At 45.8% G+C, this 25565-nt stretch overlaps 1 protein-coding gene across 5 annotated transcripts in view; it reads left to right on the top strand.

Annotated features, from left to right (window-relative positions):
* Nucleotides 1-25565, top strand: part of FLVCR2 (FLVCR heme transporter 2) — a 71270-nt gene that overhangs the window by 20088 nt on the left and 25617 nt on the right. For all 5 annotated transcript variants that reach the window (XR_005528457.1, XM_039232217.1, XM_039232220.1 and 2 more), the window contains exons 2-4: nt 9088-9229; nt 13259-13399; nt 24555-24622. Coding sequence is in view for 4 of the 5 variants with exons in the window: in XM_039232217.1 (XP_039088148.1) it covers nt 9088-9229; nt 13259-13399; nt 24555-24622 (351 nt within the window). In the remaining variant the exon portion in view is untranslated. The remainder of the gene's footprint in view (nt 1-9087; nt 9230-13258; nt 13400-24554; nt 24623-25565) is intronic.

Consider the following 25565-nt stretch of genomic DNA (forward strand, 5'->3'; position numbering starts at 1 on the left):
CTATATGGAAAAACAAACCAACAAACAAAACCAAAGAAACAAAACAAGAAAACTAAACTAAGCATTACATAAGAATAAAAAATCCCATAAGGTGTAACTAAATAGTAAACCAAGTAGACTATGGCTGGAGATACTTCTCTCCTCCAACAGCTAGACCTAAGAAGAGGTGCTTGAATTACAGAATGGAACATATAAGACTGGAGGAATTATCAGGTGTTTGAGGGCAATCTCTTCTGTGACATTCACCCTGCTTGCTGGATTTGGAGTCAGCTAGTCATGGGTTTGAATCTCCATCCTGCTGTTAGAAGCTGAGTGACCTTGGGCAAATTAGAGATGTTTTCTCATCTATAAAAACAAAACTAGACATGATGATGCCAACTTTAGGGGGTTTTTGTAAGGATTAAATGAGATAACATGTGAAAAATCATTTAGCACACTGCCTAGCACATAGTAGGTGATCATTTTGCATTCGTTCTCTTCCTTTTAGTTTGGCTAATAGCCAAGACCTAACCATTTAACCTAATGGTTAGAAGTATAGGCTAGTACAGATGGCCTGAGCTTAGAGTCTAGCCTTATCACTTATTGTTATATGACCTTGGGTAAGTTACTCAAATGCCATTTCCTCAATTTTAAGATCGTGTGTGTGTGTGTGTGTGTGTGTGTGTGTGTGTACGTATATATGGCTTAGTGGTTTTTAGAATGCTGACTTTGGCCTGGTGAGCTCCGTGTCTCAGCTGTTATCACTATTGTTGTCTTCTCTATGAATCCATTGCAGGCTGTCCTAATTTCAGTAGCTGCTGCTTCTTGCATTTCCTTGACCTCTTTCCCCCCCAAAAGGCTGAAGAAACCCAAGAGTGTTGAGGTAGTAGAAGTCCCTAGCATAGTCCTAGATTTGAGGACAAAGCCTGTGAATGGGGAGGGAGCCCTAAGGAAGTCTTTTTTTTTTTTTTTTTTGAAAGAGAGGGTACAAGTGAGCAAGGGGCAGAGGGGCGGGGGGGGGGAGGGGAGAAAGTCCCACAACAGGCAGAGAAGGGAGAGAGAGAGAAAGAAATGGCCCTCACCTGAAGCAGGGCTTGTGCACACTCACCCAATGTGCGGCTCGAACTCACAAACCATGAGATGATGACCTTAGCTAAAGTCTGATGCTTAACTGATTGGGCCACCCAAGCACTCTGAAAGTCTTTTTTTTTTTTTTTTTTAAAGTTTATTTATTTTGAAAGAGAGAGGAGAGAGAGAGAGAGAGAGAGAGAGAGAGAGAGAGAGAGAGAGAGAATTCCAAGCAGGCTTCACACTGACAGTGCCGGGCTCCTCTTGACTTGATGAGTTGTGATGACTGGCCACTGTGACCCTGCTTCCTAACTTCTTAGAGACCTCAGCTTAGCCTTTTAAATCCATAAGGCCCCTTTGTGAGTTATTTCCTCCCAAAGCCATGGGATTGTTTTTGTTCCTAATAAAGGTCTGCCACCTCTTTAATCTGAGTTGGCCTTTTCAAAAGAAGCCAAGGGCTCGGATTTGGGGATTTCAAAAATATAGTCATATGAGTGGGCTTTGCATGCATGTTATTGCTTCCCATGGCATTTCCTGGGAGCTGCCTGGCATTCCTAGGTGGCTGGGCGCTCACTTTCATAATTAAAGTGTTGTTCAGCTTCAGTGTTTCCGTGTCCCGGCATCCACCCCATTCTCCATGCTTCTTTCTGGAGGCATCCACAGACTCAGTGCCAGGATGCCCCACTGCACCTCCCCCACAGGTCTGAAGGTGCCCTTCCTGCACACTTGCATTTTGGGACCCTGGAGCCCTAATTTGCATCATTTTACCCAGATGTAGGTGTAAACATGTCTAAGTGCCGTATTGGACTTATAAACGTTTATGCTTCCATAGCACCATTTTTGGGGTATTTAAGTGCCCACACCGGTACTTGCTGGGGACAGGCAATAAATGTTGAAGTCACTGTGAGTGTTGCACTTAATTCCCCACTTGTGCGTGGTCCTGGAAGACAAACCATTCATGGTGGCCTCCCTAATGGTGGCCAGGCCCAGGACACTGGTGTCGAGCCTTGCAGCCGCAGAAGCATGTGGGCAGGTTTGTGTATGGGATGGAAATTAGGCATGCTGCATTTTTAGCACATTTTAGTGCCCATACATTTTGCGTGGACTTAAATGACTCTTTGTTTAGTAACATTTTTTTTGACATTTGTGTGTGTAGTTGAACTTTTCCTCAGCTGTGGTACTCTATGGCCCTTAGCTTCAGGTTAATTTTTAGGTTGTATGAAGACCATTGCTAGTGTACACAGGGGTGTGTAGGTGCACACACGTATCTAGTCACTCATATAAAAATACTCTTGTGGGGGTGGCATCGTGCGGTGTGCTTTAAGATTGCTCACGTGGGTTGATGGGCTTTGAGTGTGCAGAAATCTAGACTGAGCCCCAATTTATCTTTCATGTGGCTCTCATTGTAAAAGGACCCTCAATCATGTTTCTCTTTTTTTAAATTTTTAATGTTGATTCATTTTTTGAGAGAGAGAGAAAGACAGCACAAGTAGGGGAGGGACAGAGAGGGAGACAGAATCAGAAGCACACTTCAGGCTCTGACAGCACAGAGCCCTGCGAGGGGTTCACACTCATGAGCCGTGAGATCGTGACCTGAGCCAAAGTCAAATCCTTAACCGGCTGAACCACCCAGGTGCCCCAATCATGCTTCTTTTAGGCACCAAACTTCCCCTGAGAACTTTGTCTTGATTTAAAGTTCTGGCAACATCTTTCCCTAGGTCTGGGCTCATAGCTAATCTGGAAGAGGAGTGATGTGTTTCTGACAGGTCAGTTAGCTCAAGACCATTCATTCAACACCCATTTATTGAGTAAGCCCCTGTTCAGTTTACCAGGCACCAGACTAGTGTCAGGAAAATGACAGAACACCAAAGGATTAGAGGAGTTTAGGGCAAAGAGATCTCTCTTCACTAGGATAATCAAGGAGAACCCAGTGAAGGAGCTGGCGTTGAGATGGGTTCTGAAAGATGAAAAGAGGGAGCCCTTTCCAAGCAAGGAAGCCACTTGCATAAAGGTAGAAACTAGACCATGAAGAGATTGGAATCATGACTCATCCGATCTGGCTGGAGTACCAGGGACACAGCGGGAAGTAGGCGGAGATAGGACTAGAAAGGTAGTTGGAACTAGGTGAAGAAAGCCCAGAACAGCAGGCAGAGGGGTTTGGAGTTCCTTCCTCCCTCTGAGAGGGCTGACTCCTTGGAGGTCCCCAAAGAGGGACTTCATGGCCAGTGCAGCGCCAAAGAATGAACGCCTGAGTACATAGCACAAGGCAATGGAAGAGAGCTCGCAGTTGCCCAAAGTGGGCTCCAAGGAGGGCCTGGGAGGATTGGAGACAGAGTGAGTGTGAGAGCGTGAGGTCAAGGGCAACTGAGAGAACTGAAAAAGAGCAGCGAGGAGGAAGGAGCTGGGGAGGGAAGACGAGAACCAGGGAGGATGGTTTGTCTGGCTGCTCTAAATGGACCATGCCTCCTAGGCCCGGTCACCTCTCATGTCCGCCATTGCTGTGAGAGGGTTCAGGGGGAGGGCTGGGCCCACAGCACCCCTCCCTAAGTGTGAAGCTTTCTGTTGCACAGTCTGTTCAAAGGAGCTCATCTTGTTCCCAGAATGACCCCGAGAGCTAGATAGTATAACTGGTATCTTCTTTTTGTGGATTAGGAAACAGGAACAAGGAGGTAAATCCACTTCTCATGGTCAGACATCTGGTAGAGCTGGGATTTGAACTCCGGTCTTTCTGACCCCAGAGCCTCAGCCCTTAACCACTGGGTTAGAATGATGATATTTCCCAGGGTTGTTGAGGCAGAAAGGAGGAAGGGTGAGGGGTTCATTTTTATTTTATTGTTTCAATGTTTATTTATTTATTTATTGAGAGAGTATGTGAGGAGGAGACGGAGAGAGGGAGGGGGAGAGAGAGAATCCCAAGCAGGCTTCGTGCTGACAGTGTGAGGCTCGATCTCATGAACCTTGAGATCATGACCTGAAATCAAGAGTCAGACACTTAACTATCTGAGCCACCCAGGTGCCCCTCATTTTTAAATGTACACAACATTGGTGTGAATTTCTCGAGGGGCAAGGTGAGCCCCCATGAGATCATAAGGAGACTCGGGGGCTCTGTGGCACGGAAAGCTGGCCACCCAGTTAGGGGACATTTTTTACCCTTGGCACCAGGGAGCCGGCTCCCAGAGACAAGCCCAGGCCTGACTTGGTGACTGTGCCCAGAGGAAATGAGGCAATGGCCCAGGAATGGCCCAGCCCTGGCACTGAGAGTGGGTCCATCCTTGTCTGAAGGCAGGTATGCTCCAGGGAGGACTGGGCAGAGGAGGAGGTTGGGTGAGTGAGAACCTGTTTGTTGAGGTAGTTTGCCTCCTGCCAAGAAGGGCAGCATCCACCTCGTCGGTGGCCTGGGTCAGGGGAATGAGGTGCCTGGGACCCTGGCACAGGGCTCAGATGGGGTCTGTCTCTATTCCATCTGGACCAAAGACCTCACCATGGTGTTGACACAGAACTCCCTGCCTTTTGTGGGGCCCAAAGGTTCTCCTTTAAAGGTCTGGGCATATTCATGACCACACAGCGTTTGGGAGGGCAGCTTTGTCCCCTGGTTCTGTCTCAATGGTGACTCAGGGTTTTGTTGAATGCCCCATTGTGGCTGGTGATGGGGACAGTGGTTCTGTGAATCTCAGAGGCGATATAACATGTGTCGTATTGTGGCAGGGGATTAAGTGTGGAAATCTTACCCACTTCTATGTAGCCTGGTGGTTTTCTGGGTTTATTTATGCTCCGCCAAATGCATAATAAGCAAGAATGACAAGTAAAGCATTACACAGAGTATTTTCCTGTTTCCCCGGCCCCTCAGGCTGCACAGACGTGCTTTTGACTGTGACATTTGCTCTGGAAGTTCTCATGCCACTGAGACTGCAGCGGTGTTTAGATCTCACCCTCGGGTTTGCAGAAAGGGCAGAAATAAAATAGAAAAATGAACATTGAGCATCCCAGCCTGCCTTTTCATCCTTTTATTCATCACATTTTTGTTAAACACCTTCTTTGGGGTGAAGGGGACCATAGTGATTAGACTCCCAGGCTCTGGATTCAGAACTACGGTGTGTGTAGGTTCAGGCTCTGCCACCTGTAGCTGTGTGACTTTGGGCAAATTGCTTAACTTTTCTGTGCCTCAGTTTCATCATGCATAAAATTGGGACAATGTAACACACCCTTCTTTCTGGGGTTATGTTGAGGATTGAGATGATCTGTGAGAGGCTCCATACTTTGCTGATTGGTGTTATGTGCTTGGCTCTAGAGATAAATGTGAGCCTAGTAATCTGATTGGGGAGATGGATGTTAATTGAATAATCATACAAATAGAAAACTACCTGTGTGGGGCCTGACCTCGGATGAGACACCAGAGAAAGCTTCCCTGAACAAGTGTGGCCAGAAAGATGTCTGCATTTACCCAGGGAAATGGAGCGGGAGGGTATTCTGGTCTGGCCAGAGGAGCTGGTGCAAAATCCCTGTGGTCCTTGGGCATGAAGGCACTTTGGACATTTGAAAGACAGAAAGGAAGCCAGTGTGGTAGGGTCCCAGGGAGCAAATAGTAGACCAGGGCCAGAACTTTGTGGGTGTGTTTAGGTTTTTACCTAATTTAAAAGCAAGGGAAAGTCACTGTGGGGCTTTAAGCAGAGGAAGGACATGATCCAATCACTTTTTGCAAATAACACTGGCTGCAGAGTGGAAAACTTCTGGGAGCAGAGCCCCATGGAAGCCATTAGGAGACCCACACCCAAGCTCCCTTGATGGGTGATTAAGGATTGCCTACATGTGAGAATTTCAGGGACTCAGGATGAACGCCAGACCCGAAGAACCACAATGGGGTTGGGCTGGAGACCTTTCAGGTGACATTGGGAAATGTTGCTATAGCTTCTATAGAAATGAAGAGAACCTAACTCCACTTCTTTTGTACTGTATTGTATTTATTTTTCGAGCCCCGCTTTAAAAGCAATTTTTAAAGAGGAAGCTCTTGGAGAGCTAAGATGGGGACTGGGTTGACTGTATATTGTGTATTTTGCCCTTGACAATATTTTGCTGGAGATGACAAAACAAAGACAAATGCAAGGACATAAGCCAAGTCAAACCAGTTAACGATGACTTTTCATCATTTATGTTCATGGCCTGCATACGGTTTTTGTGAGTGCAGGAGAGATGCCCACCCCACTGAGTAGCGCCCTCCCCTCTCTTTGATTTAACCTCATACTGACTTGGGCTGCAGGTCTCTGAGTTTTACCCTTGAGGTGTCCTACAAAATTCATGACAGAACTTGAATGGGTGAAAATACAGACTTCCGTGTTGACTGGTACCATACCAACGTGTCACAGGAGATGATGGGAGGTGAGCCCATCTCCTACCATGAAGATGGGAGTCAGAACTGATTTAGGAGGCCAGCTCTTCCGCTGGCTGCCTGTGTGACCCTAGGCAGGGTGTGGACCATCATTGTTTCTCATTGTTGTCTTTGTTGTGAAGTTTCTTGGGTTACATGAAAAGGATAGGTTCTATTAGATACCCAGCACATAGTAGATGCCAAGAAATGGCCAGTCATCCTACCTCCTCCCTACTCTCCCCTGTACACATTTATTTCCTTACCACTCTGAGTCCAATGTGGTTTGTAGAAAGAACATGGATCCTAATGGGCAGACTGGTGTGATATTGATTTGTATAGATAAGATTTTTCTACCATTTGTCCATTCATCCATCCGTCTAACTAGCCAACATGACTGAGTATCTACCAGAGACCGACTTGAGAAGCAGGAGCTGAGTAGAGCTGTACCCTCTCGCTGAACCCAGCTCTCAAGAGGCAGGAATAAATATGTCTTGAAAAAATAAAAGAGGCAGCAGCTGACAATCCAATCCCTATGTTTTTGCTTTCCACAATGACCATGAAAGTATGTCCAAAGCCAGTTTCCTCCTGGAGAAAGGGTGCTGAAGCAGTGTTGCTATCTGGCTGGGTCACCATGGGCCCCTACAGCTGGTTCTGTGTCCTGCTGGCTGGAGAAGGTGTCTGTGCTGGAGTTGGGGGCGGAACAGCACTTGCTCAGGCCTAGTGTACAGACAGAGAATGGAGTCCAGTCTCTGAGGGATCAGGTGTGCAGTGTGGAACCAACTGGGGGAACTTATTTCTCAAGCCAGGAGAGTCCTGAGGCTTAGGTTATCCTATAAGGGTCCTTTTGGGAATGAAAGAATCACAGAGCCTTGGATGATAGCTCATATCTTCCCTCATTCTTGCAAAAGGGACCTTCCAGCGTCCTGTTTGACTAAAGTCTCCAACGCTAAAGTGCGTAGGAGGCCAGATATGACCTGCAGGGGGCCCTGTTTCTGAGTGATGGCAGTTGTATTTGTCCCTTCGGGGCTGGCTTTTACCCTTAAAGTCTTGGAGATAAGCACTTAAGAAGCTAGATTCAACTCCAGCAAATCATTGTGACCAAGGACCAGATGAGGCTCCAAGGACATCAAATATCTCCTCTTCTGGGGAAGCCTGCTCACGTGGCCCTTTCTCAAGGCTCTTCACCCTGGAGGGCCCTACTAGGCCCAGTGGAAGAGGCCCTGGCCTGAGAGGCCAGGAGATGTTTCCATCCCAACTCTGCTACAAGTCCTGTGGCCCTGAATGGGTCACTTACCTTCTAGAACTTAACCTCACGTAGCCTCCACTTGGCCCTCTAATAATCAGGTTGTCCTGGAGGATGACAAAGGAACTTTCAAACAATACTACTGTATCATCTCAACCCACACATATCACCATTTGTGTTATCTTTCATATCTTTGTTTTCAGCTCCCTGCCCCGGCTAGATCTTAAAGCTCTTTGAAGGTGCGAACCCTGCCACATACCTTGGTACCTTGGTAAAATATCTAGTGGAGAACTTTTTTTCACACAGTAGGTGCTTTAAAGATCTGTTTGATTTATTGATTATATATTGGCATACTTGGAAGACCCTGACACTGAGCCTATTGATGATGACTTTTGCGACTATTTCAGAGCTGAGAACCATCATCCCAAGGGGTGGTAACTGACAGGCTGGAAACCCAGTCAAGGTGGTCAGCAGATTGGCAGGCAGTGAATGGTGCTATAGCGTGGCCTGAAAGCACCTTACTTTCTACCTGCAGTTCCTTTCGAGGACAATAATGGAAAAGAGGGACCTTAAGACAAAAGATTTCCTCATCTTCCTTCACTCTTGGAATTTGAGGCCTGCCTGAGTTCTCAGGCTATTTTTCCAATCTTTGCCTTGGCATTATGCATGACAGAAGGGCTTTTGGGAGTTGTGTCACAGTTAGTCACTACTGAATCAAGGCATTTCTGACCTCGGAAACACCCAAGTCATGTTATCTGTCGGGTCACTGGAGTTTGACCTCTAAGACAGGTATGAGATGTTTTAATTGTTGGTGTGTGTGTGTTTATAGCCGGTGTTTGTGTCCCCATGTCCTGTGTGTATATTTTTCCGCAGTGGCATGTGACTTCATGCTACAGAGGCTTTGTAAATTATGAGTTATCTACACAATTAACTTAAGCATTCACATTTGTGAATGTGGTAACAACTTCGGGCTTTCGTCTCCTGCCGATTGCAAGTTTTTGGGGTTGTAGGGTGTAGAATTTTTCCCTCAGCCAGTCTCTCAGTTCTAGGTTAACAGATTCAGTGAAATGAAAATTCAGTGAAAAAAATCAGCATTGTTTTTCTTCCACCATAGAGATGGAAGTATAGGAACTACTGTTCATTAGTCTATAGCCTCAGAAGAGTCAGCCTGTAATGAGAACCCCAACTATAATTTTTTTCAGTAGGTATTGATAGTTAGGATGTCAGGGGTATGTTGTCAATCAATAAAAAGATTTGACTTGTCAACCAAAAGAAAGATCTCTCTGGTGTTTTGAGAGGGGAAAACAATCCCTGTGTGGGTTTTTAAGAAGGACTGGAAGTTAGGCTTTATGTTTCTTATCAGGAGTCTCTGTAAATTTGTGCTGTCACCTCTTGGCTGCTGGAAGCTGTGATTGATTGTCTCTGTCTTCTATAGCTTGGAATTGCAGTTGGGTTCTTGGTCCCTCCGGTTTTGGTACCCAACATTGAAGACCGGGACAAGCTTGCCTACCACATCAGCATCATGTTTTACATAATTGGAGGCGTGGCCACTCTGCTTTTCATCCTTGTCATCATCGGTAAGGTCATTAGTACACTGATGGGGGGCCAGGAGGCAGGGAGGTTCTCCCGACTTGGGTGGGGACCTTGTGAACGTGGCTCTAGAATGCCGTGGACATTTATAGAAACTGGAGGCCAGGCTTCTAATGGTCTTCAAATATCTTAGCCAATACAGTGCTAGCTGGTCCCGTGTACTTTATTAGCTGCTCAGTAAAGGTTTAACTGTAATTAACCAGTCCCCCAATAAAGCCTCATCAGAATTAATGGGCAGGCTGCTGGTCCTCTTGTTGAAACCCCACTGAGTCCTTATAATATATATCACAGATACTTTGCTAATCGTGCCTGACCCCCTTAAATCTGCAACAGTCCTATGAATGAAGGTAATCTTATCAGTCCCATTTAACAAAGTGGGGTGCCTGGGTGGCTCAGTCGGTTAAGCATCCTACTTTGGCTCAGGTCATGATCTTGCGGTTCGTGGGTTCGAGCCCTGCATCGGGTTCTGTGCTGGCAGCTCAGAGCCTAGAGCCTGCTTCAGATTCTGTGTCTCCCTCTCTCTCTACCCCTCCCCTGCTCATGCTCTGTCTCTCTCTGTCTCAAAAAATAAATAAACTATTAAAAAAAGACTAGATAGCTAGTAAGTGGCAGAGATTAGATTCAAGCCTAACCTTGTCTATGTCTAATCCCATACTCTAAATTTCTGAAACAAAACAAAATAAAACAGAATTGATCCACAAACACGAATACTCTCATAGATTCATGTGAGAATGCCTGGGGACCACATTTTTTGAGGCTTTAAAAAAATTATAAGATGGGGCACCTGGGTGGCCCAGCCGGTTAAGTATCTGACTTTGACTCAGGTCATCAGCTCATGGTTCGTGGGTTTGAGGCCCGTGTCAGGGTCTGTGTTGACAGCTTGGAGCCTGGGGCCTGTTTCAGATTCTAATGTCTGCCTCTCCCCTGCTCACATTCTCTCTCTCTGTGTCTCACTCTCAAAAATAAATAAAAAAATAAAGATAAAAATTTTTTTAAAAAAATTTGAAAAAAATAAATTATAAGAGGAATACATGCTCATTATGGAAAAATCTAGAAATAAAAAAAAAGCATAAAGGAAAGAGTAACCACGGTGCCTGGCTGGCTCAATTGGAAGAGCATGAGACTCTTGATCTCAGGGTTTGATTCATGACCCCTAGATCAAGAGTCATATGTTCAGGGAGGCTGGGTGGCACAGTTGGTTAAGTGTCTAACTTCTGCTCAGGTCATAGTCACATGATTTGTGAGTTTGAGCCCTGTATTGGGCTCGCTGCTGTCAGTGCAGAGTCCACTTCAGATCCTCTGTCCTCCCCTCTCTTTGCCCCTCCCCTCTCATGTGCTCTTTCTATCTCTCTCTCAAAACTAAATAAACATTTTTTTTAAATTAAAAAAAAAAGTCATATGTTCTACTGACTGAGTCAGCTAAAGCACCTCCTTCAGGGTCATGAGTTTGAGCCCCACATTGTAGGTAGACTTACTTAAAAAATCAAACTAATAAAATAGGGACACCTGGGTGGCTCATTTGATTAAGTGTCCAACTTCAGCTCACGTCATGATCTCACGGTTTGTGGGTTTGAGCCCCACATCGGCCTCTGTGCTGACAGCTCAGAGCCTGGAGCCTGCTTCAGATTCTGTGTCTCCCTCTCTCTCTGCCCCTCCCTTGCTCGCACTCTGTCTTTCTCTTTCCAAAATAAAATAAACATTAAAACATTTGTTTCAAATAGGTAAAATAAAATAAATGATTAAAATTAAAAAAGAATAAAATGAAAATGAAAAATGAAAAAAGAATAACCCTTAATTTAGCCTCACAAGTACCAACCTCAGATAACTACTATTAGTTTTATGTGCAGGTACATTTAATCACAGAAGTATTGGTTAATACATTTTATAATCTCTTTTATCATCTGAGTGATATTCCATGTGCTGTCATAAATTCAGAAAGAGCACAGTGGAGGCTTTCATTTTCAGTTAGTCATTCTTCTTTAAAGGTTAACCAGCTAACATTCCACCTCACGTGATGAAAGTTTCATTCTTTCCTGCCATTCTCACTTCCAGAGTCAAAACCGTTTTATAATTGTGTAGCTCATTCACATGTTCTCTTTGAGGCATTCTCTCCCTGGGGTCCAAGATGAGAAAATCTGATGTCCGATGGTTTTTCAAAGCTGGTGGGGTATCCTGGGCAGAAGACTTGGTGTTTCTGGGAAGTCGAGAAGCTACAGGGCTGTGGGTGGTGGCAGGAAAGGACAGTGCGGTCTGGGCCCCTCTTACTCAACCAGACTTTAAGTGTCAGATTATAATGTGCCCAGCTTCAGGTGCTTGTGTTTGTAGCAGATGAGGGCCTGGTACTTTGCATGTGAAGTCCTGGAGGTAGGACATTTCTACATTTTCGCCTTTTAGTATCAGCCAGGCAGTGGCTCATGGAGTCAGGAGTTGAAAAATCTGATCTGAGGGGCGCCTGGGTGGCTTAGTCGGTTGAGCGTCCGACTTTCGCTTAGGTCATGATCTCGCGGTTTGTGGGTTCGAGCCCCGCGTCGGGCTCTGTGCTGACTGCCAGCTCAGAGCCTGGAGCCTGTTTCACAGTCTGTGTCTCCCTCTCTCTCTGACCCTCCCCTGTTCACGCTGTCTCTCTCTCTCTCCTAGAAATAAATAAAAATATTAAAAAAAAAAAAAGAAAAATCTGATCTGAATTCTGGTTTGCGGCTGCCAGTTCTTTAACAAACACCTGCTGTTGCAGAGAAGAAATCACCTCTTGCCTTGTGTTCTTTTCTCTGCTGCAAGGGGAGGTAAACGGGCAAGACAATGGGTGAATGGCTTCTAATGGCAGGAAGTTATCCGGGACTATTTCTGGAGAAGGAAGAAGCAGGGCTCTGAAGTTAGGGCTGGAAAGTGTTCTGGGCAGGGACTTTGATCTTCAAGAGAGTAAGCCTCAGTTCCAGAGCTTCCTCTAACGAGTTAGGAGCCGTCTCATGGCGTGTGGGGGAGGCTACACGCAGCTTGCCTGGATGCAGCTGGTGGGCCAGTATAGCCAAACAACTGGTTAAACTTCTCTGCCCCCAGAGAACTGAATAGCGATCAGTGCTGTTAAATTGACTGTACCCGCTGTGCTGAAAATTGGATGTACAATGAACGGCTTTCCCACCGTCCCTCTCCAGTCCTTCCTGTCATGGTGACCAGTCCTGCAGGGGTGGATGGACTTAACCCTCCGGTCTCTTCCAGGGGGGCACATGTCAGATTCAGACTCCGACAAACTAGGAGTGGACTCGAGGTTCTCTCCACGGAAGAAGATCTTGTCACTTATTCAGGGAATATTTATTGGCCACCATATGCCAGGCTCTGTGCTAAGCACGGGAAACACGGTCCCTTCTGCCTCGGGAAGGGCTGCAGTGCGAAGCCATTCACTGGGCTCCCTAATCCTGAAGCCGCAGCTCTCACTTCCTTTCTCCCCGTGTATTTCTAGTCTGTTCTTTTCAGTGCTCTGCTGTGTGTTATTTGCTGCTTCTTATGGGACTCCTTGATCTTGAATGCTGTGTGGGAGGCCCAGGGAGTGTCGCCCTCCAGAGGCCATTAAGAAAAATCATCAGAGGACCACTCAGAAGGCCGGAGCACAAACAGCTTCAAGAACATAGGTGTTGAGGGGTACCTGGGTGGCTCAGTCGGTTAAGCGTCCGACTTTCGCTCAGGTCATGATCTCGTGGTTCGTGGGTTTGAGCCCCGCATCGGGCTCTGTGCTGACTGCCAGCTCAGAGCCTGGAGCCTATTTCAGAGTCTGTGTCTCCCTCTCACTCTGACCCTCCCCTGCTCACGCTGTCTCTCTCTCTCTCTCCTAGAAATAAATAAAAATATTTAAAAAAAAAAAAAAGAACATAGGCGTTGAAGGATTTAACTGAAGGATTGATATTTCCTTTTTGTGTCTTTGATTTTTCTCAGATGAGGGAGCCAGCTCTTGTGCTTGCGTTGTTGGCTCTGCGGGGGTGGGGCTACAAGGATTCGCTGTGATCTCTCTGTGTCTTTCTTTTCAGTGTTCAAGGAGAAGCCTAAACATCCCCCCAGCAGGGCCCAATCCCTGAGCTATGCCTTGGCCTCCCCTGATGCGTCGTACTTAAGTTCCATCGTCCGGCTCTTCAAAAACCTCAGCTTTGTGCTGCTTGTCATCACCTACGGTAAGGTGCACAGGTGTCCAGGAATGTCCTGAAACAAGAGGCCTGATGTGTCTGTGTGTCTTACTCTTTCCAAATCCCAAATGTGTATGTAAAGTCGTTGCTTAGGCTCAACCAAAGGAGTAAGCTGTGCCTCAGGGCCTTTGCATATTCTGTAAAATTTATCTAGAAAGCCATTCCTCCCCACATCAGATTGTCTGACAAAAATGCCTGCTGATCCTCCAAGTATTACAGCTATAAAGCAGTATTAGGTGACCTTTACCTCTTTTATTGTGCTGTTCCTGGTACATCTTAACACTTACCATTAAAAAAACAAAAAACAAAGAAACAAAAACATTTCCGGGGGCCTGGGTGGCTCAGTTGGTTGAGAGTCTGACTCTTGATTCCAGCTCAGGTCATGATCCCAGGGTCATGGGATCGAGCACTGCATCAGGCTATGTTGAGCGTGGAGCCTGCTTAAGATGATTCTCTCTCTCTCTCTCTCTCTCTGTCTCTCAATCTCTCTTTCTCTCTGCCTCCCTCTAGCCCTCCCCCACTTCTCTCTGTCTCTCTAAAATAATAACAAAATGTTAAAAAGAACATTTCCAGGTCTGTCTTTCCACCTGTGAACACCCTAGGAGTGGGGATGTATGGCTTTTTGTCTTTATAGTTCCTCAGCAGTGGCCCCCTGGTGGGGATACTCTAACAGTTATTGAGTGAGTGAATGAAGGAATGAAGAATGAATGAGTGCATACGTGAATTTAGCCATATGAACCACTCTTCCATCAACCCTCCTTCATCTTGTAACACCGACTCCCTTTTTTACCTGAATGAAAGACAATACCCTTCTTTCATTCTGCGTTCTTGGCTCTTGGTCAGATACATTTGCACATTTATGCTGGTGTATTGGCTTGCCTTTCCTTTTTTTCTTTAAGTTTATTTATTTATTTTGAGAGAGAGAGAGGCAAAAGGAGAGGGAGAGAGAGAGAATCCCAAGCAGGCTCTGTTCTGTAGGCCCAGAGCTCAACTTAGGGCTCAGTCTCACAAATGGTGAGATCATGACCTGAGCCGAAATCAAGAGTCAGACATTTAACCAACTGAGCCACCCAGGTGCCCCGGCTTGCCTTTCCAACATGGTGTTTTCTGTGGCTTCTTTCCAGCCTTTACTAAGAACAGAGGACCAGGCAAGGGCAAGGGCAGAGCTTCGTGGCATTCCATTAAAGAGGGTCTTTACAGGCCCATCCAGCCACGCTGTTGTCCAGCCTCCATTTGACCATTTAATCTACTAGTTCGTTCGATTAAAATCAAGAGTCAACAGGTGTGCAACATGCTTAGTCACCATGAGAAAAAAAGAAATGAGGTTTGACATAAGTTATGCTTAGTGAAATCCCAGCTGGCAATAACCTTAGGTTTTCTGACGGCCCGCAAACCTTGAATTTTGTAACAACAACAACCATTTACTATGTGCCAAGACCTTTCGTGTATGATTTCATTGAACTCCTGTCATCTCCCCATTTAACAGATGAGAAAGCTGAAATTCAAGACAGATTAGCTAAGTAGCTCAAGAGCACACATCTTTGGATTGTCAGAGTCAGGATTTGAAGACAGGTTTATCTAACTGCAAAGCCTACCTGCCCAACGCCTATACCCATTTCTAGAATTGTGTCAGAGTTTCCTGTTAGACTTATTATGTTCTTTATCTAAATTAGAGTGCTTATCTGCTGAGGCACTAGATAAGGGGTAGTACCATCCCCAGTAGAGGCACATACCCGTTTTTCAGGCATTCACAGAAATCAGTGTTCTCTCATCTGGAAACGTGCTAGATGAGTCTTCAAGGCCTCAGGTCTCCATTTCTCATTCTCTCCAGCTTTTCAGTTCTGCATATATCCCTGACTTCACCCACCATATAAAGACAAAGTGTCCAGTACTTAAGATGTCCAACTAAAGAAGTTGTATGAGTTGCCCATCACTGGCAAGTATTCAAGTGTAGATGGCACCAATCGCTTAATGGGGATATTGTGGGGAATATCAGGCTGTATAGATGGATGGTAAAACCAGATGACCTTTGGGATCCCTTTCATACTCAGGATTCCATGGCTCCAAGAACTTTCACTTTTCCTCGAGTTCAACATCTCAAGTGTGTTGACCTTTGACTACCATAAACCTTATGGCACCTGACAACAGGGTATTTGAGGCCTACCTTGGGATTCTAAGGCAGATGAGTGGTTAATAAATATTTTCTATGGAAGAGGATGATGATGGTGGTGATGGCTGGGCAATGATCCCATTCTAGAGGCTGGGGACCAAAACAACTCCTCCTCTTCCCCTCTTGCATGGTTGGTTGCTTGTATGGTCTTTCGTTTGGCAGAGTGGTTTTAATCCAGTACTTCTGGACACTCATCTGTTGGGTTAAATGATCACACAGGAAATAAATAAGGAAGCCCTTCTGGAATGGTGGAGTGAGGAGTTTGGATAATTTGTTCTTCCATAAAGTAAGAAGTACACTGGCAAACATTGTGAAAATCAAAATTTCAGAACTCTTAAACAAAGGCTTGCAACAACCCAAGAGCCATTGTTTAAGAAAAACATGGCCAAATACTGGTAAGAACAGTGAGCTTTGTGTTTTAAATTGCCCTATTCTAGTCTGCCTCTCCCAGCCTCCCTGGTTGCCATGACAACCAGCAGCCTCGCAGCCACTAGTAGTTGTGAAACACAGTAGCCTCACAGTCATGGTAGTTGTGAGAACTGAGAACCAGCAGCCTCACAGCTACTGGATGGGGCAAAAACAATTTTGGAGCTCTCCCTAAAACTCCATCCGTAGGTGATTATTTGATATCTGACCGTTCCCGAGGAGAACCCCGGTCAGAGGACTTGCCTTCATTGAACCTGACTCAGAGCTTGTTCTGTGCGAAAAGGGCTATGTCCAGGGCATTTGTTGAAAATGATCACTGTTTAATATCACAGCTGCCTAAGGTCATAATACCAGTTGGGGTAAATGGGAGGCTGGCCAAAATTCTTGAAAGGAAGATCTAGAGAATGAGATGTTCATAGGGGCTTTGAAAACCTCTGACATATTCTTAGGAATGTAGAAATCCACAGGCACATGTCCAAGAAAGACCTGAGAAAGCCCTAAACTCTCACCTGTGGCCAACCTCAAGGCTCTACCCAAGGAGGAAGTGAAGGCTAAGGCAGAGTTGTCACCTGCCTGCCTGTGGAGCACTGAAGGAGAGCTGGCCCTCGCACAGAGGATGTCCTGGGCAAAGGTGGGGACTAATTCGTTTAAGGTATTGAAGAAAATCTCTGTCCAATCATTAGCTTACTATGAAATTGATGGAGCAGAAACTTCAGTGGCTGTACATGACAAAGAACACACACTTTACAAAATCAGTCCAGGAAAGTCACTAAACAAACAGCAGCAACAATAAATCCAAGGGATGATGTGCAAGGGAGGCACATCTCATTCCCAGAGCTGATATGGTATTTAAAATGTCCATTTTAAAATAATATAAAAACAGGGAGGGAGACAAAAACACAAGAGACTCTGAAATATGGAGAACAAACAGGGTTACTGGAAGGGTTGTGTGTGTGTGTGGGGGGGGGGATGGGCTAAATGGGTAAGGAGCATTAAGGAATCTATTCCTGAAATCATTGTTGCACTATACACTAACTTGGATGTAAATTAAAAAAATAAATTAAAAAAGAAAAGAAAAGAAAAAATGTCCAGCTTTACCTAAAGACTATGAGACATATGAGTATGGCCCATACACAAGATTGGGGGGTGGGGGTTTACAAAAACAGTCCATAGAAGCTGTTCCTGAGGAAGCCCAGATGTTGAACATAATAAAGATTATAAATCAACAATATAAATATGTTCAAAGAACTAAAGGAAACCATGCCTAAAGAATGAAAGAAAAGTGAAAAATCCTGTCTTAGCAAGAAGAGAATATCAATAAAGACAGGAGTAAAAAGAACCAAATAGAAATTCTGGAGAATTCTAGAAATAGAATACACTAACTGAAATGAAATATTCACTGGAGAGCTCACAATCAGGTTTGAGCTGGCAGCAGAAAAAAAATCAGTGAACCTGAAGATAGATCAAATGAAATGATCCTGTTTGAGGAACAGAAAGAATGAAGAATGAGGAAAAATGAGCAGAGTCCCTGAGTCCTGTGGGAAACCATCAAGCAAACCAACATATGCATAATGGGAGTCCCAGGAAGTGAGGAGAGAGAGGTGGAAGTAAATTGTCATTTACACTGAGATCATGCTAATGCAGAAAAACAATTCACTTCTGAGTCTTTGGGAGCATTTGATTCCATTGTGTATTGATAGAATTTATTAACTTTTTAAAAAAAATATTTTTATTTATTTCTAGGAGAGAGAGAGAGAGACAGCGTGAGCAGGGGAGGGTCAGAGAGAGAGGGAGACACAGACTCTGAAATAGGCTCTAGGCTCTGAGCTGGCAGTCAGCACAGAGCCCGACGCGGGGCTCGAACCTATGAACCGCGAGATCATGACCTAAGTGAAAGTCGGATGCTTAACCGACTAAGCCACCCAGGCGCCCCATAATTTATTACCTTTTTAAATCAAAGGCTGAGGGTAATTCCAGTGAGAGGGAGTAAAACTGATCTGGATGTTTGCATATATGCTCATTTCATTATAGTCAGAAAACTACAAGCCTTTTTTCCATGGTAGATTAATTGGACTTGGTGACAAGGCTCTCGGCCAACAAGGAAATGATTGTTAACCTTAATCACAGATTTGGAAAAAAATTTTATTGAGCTATTACTGTGTGTCAAGGCATGATGTTAAGTCCATTACTTGGATTATCACATTTTATCTTCAGAACAAACGCATGACATAGGTTCTTAACTCCATGGCATTTTTATACATGAGAAAACTGAGGCTCTATTTAGTTTCTTGCCCACAAATGGACAGCTAGCCAGCGACAGAACTTGGATTTTTTTTTTTAATGTTTATTTTTGAGAAAGAGAGAGATTGAGCAGGGGAGGGGCAGAGAGAGAGGGGGACAGAGGATCTGAAGTGGGCTATGCTGATAGCAGTAAGCCCAATTTAGGGCTCAAAGTTACCAATGGTGACATCAGGACCTGAGCTAAAGTTGGGCACTTAACCAACTGAGCCACACAGGCACCCTGCAACAGAGCTTGGATTTAAATTTGTCTGTCTGACACCAAAGCCCATTTTCCTAACCACCATGCCATTTTGCCTCCCCATGCAGAAAGGAGCATCTTGGAAACAGAACCAGAGTTCTTTTAGCCCCACTTGCCCAGGTGGCCTTTGGGTCTAACTAGGGGCGTATGTCCTTCCTCAGATTCAATTCTCCAGACCAGGTGCCAGGGGGTTGTCTTCCAAGATGCAGATCTAAAGTTCCGGGGTTTTTGAAGCAGAACCAAATTAATTGACCAGCCATCTTTTGGATTTGGAAGTGATGGGGTGTTGGTCTCCGTGTGTCTCTCTAAGGTTTCTAGGTCATGTGAAGGCAGTGTTGGGCCCTCAGTCCATCCAAGAATCTCTACTGTCTTCCAAGTTACGTCCGCACTCCAAATTATGAACAAAACAAAACCCTCTATAAATTCAACTAGATGCTTTGAAGCCCTCCAGAACTCTTCCCACCCTTCTTGCAGTTTCACGTTGGGCTCTGAAGAAGGAAATGGTTCATACTTTCTATACTGTACATTTGATGTTCTAATCTCCTCTGAATTATATGCACTTAAGAGCATGTAGCTGGAATCGAGCAGATGATAGCATTTCATGGGCACATTTGCTGGACATGGGTGAACATGTCTTACAGTAAGAGCCTTGAATGCTGGAATGGTTTAGAGTTGGCACATAAAGAAGAAGGAGTTGGAGTTTTGATGTCAGCTCCGCCAATTACTGAGTGTACCTTCTTCACTCACCCTGTGCACATCCTTTGTCTCTCTCATTATCCTCCTCTTGGAAAATAGGAATCAAATTTGTTTCCCATAGGAGTGCTCTGAGTAGAAGTGAAAGCTTTTAAAGCAATTGCCGATAGACACTGCATGAACCCATATTGCTGTTGTGTTGGTAAATTTGCTGATTTCCTACATACTTTCATTGGTCTGAACTGGATTTCACCAAGTAGGGAGTAGCTCCTGCATAGATGGTGGGATGTCCAGTATTGTCTTCTTAGTGGCTTTCCAGCTGCTGAGTCAGCTGCTCAGAGCGGATCCAGTGAAGGCTCTCGAGGAATTCCAGGGGCTTTTTCCTGTAGGCCTCCGGTCATACCCTTAGAAGTAGGTTTGAGAGATAAAATAAAGGCTATCTGGCTAAATTAGAATTTCAGATAAACAACAACTTCATTTCAGCATAAATATGCCTCATTCAGTGTTTGGGGCATATTTATGCTAAAAAATTGTTATCTGAAATTCAAATGTAATTGGATGTGTTGTGCTCTTTTAAACGTTAATTTGTTTTGAGAAAGAGTGAAAGCAGGAGAGAGGCAGAGAGAGAAAGGGAGAGAGAGAATCCCAAGCAGGCTTTGTGCTTCCAATGCAGAGCCCGACTTTGGGCTTGATCCCACAAACCATGAGATATGGCCTGAGCTGAAATCAAGAGGCAGACAGATGCTCAACCGATTGGACCACCCAGGCACCCTTGTTTTGTTTTTCCTAAATTTGGAAGCCCACCTTAGAGGGGAGGGGGGCAGAGGTGGGGTTTGTGTTTGATGTTGCTGAAACATCACAGGAATAAGAGACCGTGTCCTTCTCTAATAAAGGGGAGGAGTCCCTTCTCCAGTTCGGCAATGCAGGAAGACCTAGGGCTGGAACCAGCTTCTCCACAGATCTGCCAGAGTCTGGGGTCAGGGTGGGTCTTAAGATGTGTATCAGCAGAGGGTGGGGTGGGAGTGAAGAAAAGAACTTTTCTTTGGCTACCTTCTCCTTGGGTCCCTAGGCCTTGCCTTCACACGGCCTCCTCTGCTGTCTTATCGCCAATGGCATAACAGCTGCCATGTTGAAAAAAGTTGTTGAAAAGGCTCCTCTTCCAGAGAATGTCCCCAAAGGGACTACTTTTCGATGTTATCCCCCGATCTTGCCTTCAGCTCTGCTTCCGAATAATCTTTCAGTGTTGGGTATCCAAACTCAGAGCTTCAAAGACACCTTCCCTTGGGGCTCTCAAGGGCTTTACCACTGCCCCTGCCTCCATAGGTTTAGGGAGGGTGCTTTACGCCCCTTCTAAGATCTTGCTTAAGAATGGGACTAATACCCTTCTCCTGATTCCCAGGCTGGCCCTTTAAAATGAGGGTTTACTACAAGTTAAGGATGGACAGAAGGGGAATGAACATAAAGTATCCGGAACCCAGAGATAGGATCTGGGATCAATGTTTCCCAAGCTTGCCTGACGATAGAATCCCCTGGGGTGCTTGTTTGAGTGTGTTCCTAGATTTCCTTGCTTTTCTTCTGGACATTGAGACCCAGAAAGTCTGGGTGAGGGCCTGGGAATCTGCTCTTAAAAAGCATTCCAGGTGATTCTGGTTTGCGGCAGGGTTGCGAACCTCTAAGGTAGGTGTGCTGTGGGTCATTCTCATGGTCTCGAAGCCCTTTCCCATCCCAGCTGCCACCATGTTAATGCCAGCACCTGGGAGCATGGGCCTGGTCTTTGACCTTCTGTATTCCCAAGGCCATTTGTTCCTGAACTCTAGTGAGTCTAAGAAATGCCCAGGTGTTTGTTTGTTTGTGTTGTTGTTATTTTAAAATTACAGATTCGTAGCTCCATTCCAGCGGAATCAAATTTAGTAGATCTAGGGCGGAGCCTAGGAATGTGCATTATTTAACTCTAATGCCAGTGGTCTCTGGGCCACAGTTTGAAAAACAGTTTGACAAAGGGGAGAAAGTAATGACCCATCCTTTCCTCCTTCCTAAATCCCAACTCCTCAGTGACAGGGACTTTTCCCAGGTGACTGATACCAGCAGTGACCAGGCCTTTCACGGAAGAGAGTGTGGCCCTGATCTGACAGACTTACCTTGCTGTGGATAATCAGACCCGAATATCACTCAGGAACGTTTTTTCTTACAAAAGAAATTCACAGCGAAGGCAGAGCATGCGTTTCATTCCTGCCCTTCAAGGTGGACGTCGATCCTTGGTTTGGACAGTGGAGTGAACTTGTGCCGTTTAACCTGGCAACGTCTGACAATATGGGGAGGGACACCTAGATTAAAGATGGTTTCAGAAACCGTGCAAAAGCTCCTCATTCCTCTGGCGTTGGACTGTAGAAACGATTGGAGAGAATGACAGCAGCCTTCCAGGGTGAGCTCCTGCTCCCCGCCCTGGTCCCCCGCCTAGCTTTAGCCCTGAGTCAGTCTCTGGCCTGGCTGGGAGTTGGGGGTGGCTACTGCAGATCCCTCTGGTCTGGCTGAGCCACCCGGTCTGAAATTTGAGCATTATCAGAATTACCCGGGGGGGGGGGGGGGGGTCAAACAGATTCCAAGCGCCACTCACAGAGTCCCTACAGCAGTGGGTCTGGGGTGGGGTCAGGAATTTGCATTTCATCGAAGCTCCCAGGTGGTGCTGACAGACCACAGGCCACACTCTGGAACAGATTCCTCTAAACCACTAAGCCCTGGAGAAACCCCGCAGCTTTAATAGTGTGGGTCAGCCTACTTGGGACTGTATTTCTCTCTGCCTCTCTCAGGGTCACGGAAGTGACAGTGTTTGGGGTGGAGGTTGGCTCCCAGTCCTCTCGGATCATTTTCCTCTGTTTTCTGTAGATTCTGCTCGCCTCATTCATTCCCGTTGGACCCCAGACTGCGAGCAGATGCCCACCGAGGCTGAGTGTGACCAGGGGTGTCTCCTTGCCCCTTGCTGTATTAGGCTGGGACCAGGGGCTGAGAGGAGTGTGAGGGGCAGGAAGGAGGGCATTTTCATCCTCCTCTCTGCCCACACTCCACGCCACCCTCCTTTCCAGGAAGGTGACTCCTGGATGCAGGAGCGGAATTTCCAAGCAGCTGGGAGTGTGTGGCGTAAAGGTTAGGCAGGCGTGCTTGGGTAAGAAGTTGCTGAGAGCCCCAGAGTTCTCATAATTGGCAACTTGGCAGTTGTAGTGACTTTTGGTGACACTCCTGGATCCTCTAGCTCGCTGGGGCCTGTGCCGGTCAGGAGGCGGCACTGAGCCCAACCTCGCAGCATACCTGAGGTGACTTGCTGGGACCTGCTGGGACATGAAGTTGTCAATAACCAGAGCTGGGGAAATCTTTGACAACCAGTTTTGTGAGGATATAAAGTAGAATGATTAAGACTGGTGACCCTGGAGCTGCAGAGTCTGGTTCAGATGCAGCCCTGCCTCCCCTCTTACTACCTGTGTGACCATGGGAATGGCAAACAGGCTCCCTTTCCAATTTTGCATGACAACTGACCTTCGCTGAACTTTATGTCTCATTCCTCTGGGAATCTGATAAAGGGAGTGAGTCAACTACATTTAGGCAACATTGCATATGATAAAAATGACCTCCTGTGATCAAAATGACTGTCTGGTACTCCTGAAATCATTACTACAATACATATTAACTTGGATTTAAATTAAAAAAATAAATAAAAATGACAATCTGTACTGGGGGACCTTTCCATAGCAGGTAGGAAGCCATTCTTTGTGCCGCTCTGAGTATGGTCACTCTTGCCACTGGCCTGTCCTTTGTGGGGCCCTAGAAGGTATGCCTATGGTTGGCTCCATGGTCTGGGGTTCCATAGACTGGTTCCATTGCAGAGGAACCTCCTGAGGGCACCCTGCCCGCGAGTTGTGTCCTGTTACTTCTACTCTTGTAAGTGTATCTAATGTCAGGTGTGCCAGTGAGAGTCTTGTGAGCCTCAAAATTAGTTAACGTTAAAAAGATCTGTGGTGGGCATTATAAAGTGACTTCCGTATTTGTTTTTAAACTCTGTGTGCATTTTTCTCATCGATAAAATGGGGATGATAACATTACCTACCTTGGTATGAGGATTGTAAGGTATTGAGAACAGTGTGCTCCTTCCATCATCGTCCTCACTGTCACCCTCACCATCCTCCTCTCCATCTTTCTCCTCACATCCTCCTCCTCACCACCTGCTCCTCACATCATCCCCCTCACATCCTCCTCCTCCCCATTCATCCTCCTCTCCATCGTACTTTTCACCATCCTCCTCCTCCTCCCCATCACCATCTTCACCATTATTTTCACATCTTCCTCCTCTCCATCCTCCTCCTCACCATCATCCTCCTTACCATTATCACCATCATCCTCCCCATCATCTTCCTCCCCATCCTCATCCTCACCATCATCCTCTCCATTATCCTCCTCACCATCCTTCTTCTCCTCCTCCTCCTCCTCACCATCTTTATCCTCACAATCCTCCTCCTCACCATCATCATCCTCACTATCATCCTCACCATCATCCTTCTCATCATCATCATCACTGTCATCATCTCTACCATCATCGTCACCATCACCATCTTTGCCACTGTTGTTGTTATGAAGGGAGGGTAGGAGACCCTTTCTCCTTTGGGTCAGTTCCGGTCTCGTCTTAGCTACTAACTCATTGTATAGATTTGGACGAATGGCCTCATTCTTCAAGGACATGGATTCTTATGTTATATTCCAGGTGCTTCATTTATTTGTCGGATGAATCAATGAATTAGGAGAGTCAGCTAAATGCTCTTTAAGGTCCTTTCTGGTTTCAAATATAGGGCTTTGTGTGACATTGAATCTGAGAAGAAGTTGAAGGAGGATTGGGGAAAGAGAAACCACCTGCAGAGAGAGTGGTGTCAGGGGTCAAAGGTCTGGAGCAGTCTGGAGAGGGGACAGGTCATCAGGAAGAGATGGCAGGTGCCCACTAATTCTGCTGATCCCATAGGTCAATAGGTCAGTGCTTAAGAGGAATGTAGACTGTTCTGAGGGTAATGCTTTCTAGAGCCTGTGTCTCCAGGGCAGGGTTAAAAGGATCAGGGGGCAGTGGTGTGTGGCTAAGAAAGGGTTAAAATGGTTACTTTTGGTTGTTTTGGAGTATTTCTTTGACAGAAACTGCAGAGTAGCCTTACGCTTTCTGAGGATACCAGCCACAATGGCAACGAGGATGAGGGTTTCTGACCTCCCTGACTGCTGGGGGGAGAAGTTAGCCATGGCCCCAGCAGAAGGCTGCCCCTAATGCTGTTTCTCCCTCCCTCTTTCAGGTCTGAATGCTGGTGCTTTTTATGCCTTGTCGACTCTGCTGAATCGCATGGTGATCTTGCACTACCCGGTAAGGGAGTTCCCTGAGCATGCTGGATTTGTCGAGAGTGAGATTTCTATCCAGCTCAGCAGGAGCTGGGGCAGTGGTTAACCCTAGTGTCCCCCGGTTCCAGGCAGCATGGTATGGTGGTATGCTTATGGGATTTGGAGAGAGACAGCTCTGGGTCTCAACCCTAGCTCTGGTGGCACTCTGTATGACACTCTCTGGTGTCAACTGTATGACAAGCTGGTTAGCCTCTCTGAGCTCTCATTCTCCTTTCTGCAAAGGAAACATAATTGCTTATTGAAAAAGTATTTGTAGGGTTAGAAAGAAGATAATTCTGTGTGTGTGTGTGTGTGTGTGTGTGTGTGTGTGTATACATATGCATTTTCATATCTATTATATGTATGTGAAGCACATGGCACGGTGCCTGGCAATATAGTAGGTAAACATGCATGCATGTAGATCACGTGTGAAATACTTAATTTGTAAGATTGGGGCAGAGTTAATTTTGAACTCTTAGTTTCTCTACTGAAAGCATTTCTTAAATGCTTCCAGAACCAGCAAGGGCTGGATCCTGGGAATGGGATACTGAGTGTCCTAGGGTCCAGCTGTCTTTTGAGAGGACAAGGGTCTCACACTTGAAGAGGTGGTGGTCTACTGTGGCTACACCATTCTGGTTTTGGAGTTTGACCCATCTGAGTTCAGATCCTGGCTCTCCACTTAATAAATGCCTCATGACCTTGGGCTAGTAGGTTAATCTCACTGTGCCTTGGTTTTCTTCATCTGTAAAGTGGGGAATATTGATTCCTAGCCTTATGGTGGGGGGATTTTGCAAAGTAAATGAGATTATATACTGTGATCTTCCTATTCCTTTTAGCACTAATAGCTCAAAAACCTAAGTATGGAATATTTGAATATATATGTATTTGGTTTCCCCATTTGTAAAATGGGAATGACAATAAATAAGATA

This window comes from Hyaena hyaena, unplaced genomic scaffold (assembly GCF_003009895.1).
Source record: "Hyaena hyaena isolate Hyena2069 unplaced genomic scaffold, ASM300989v1 scaffold_65, whole genome shotgun sequence".
Lineage (NCBI taxonomy): Eukaryota > Metazoa > Chordata > Mammalia > Carnivora > Hyaenidae > Hyaena > Hyaena hyaena.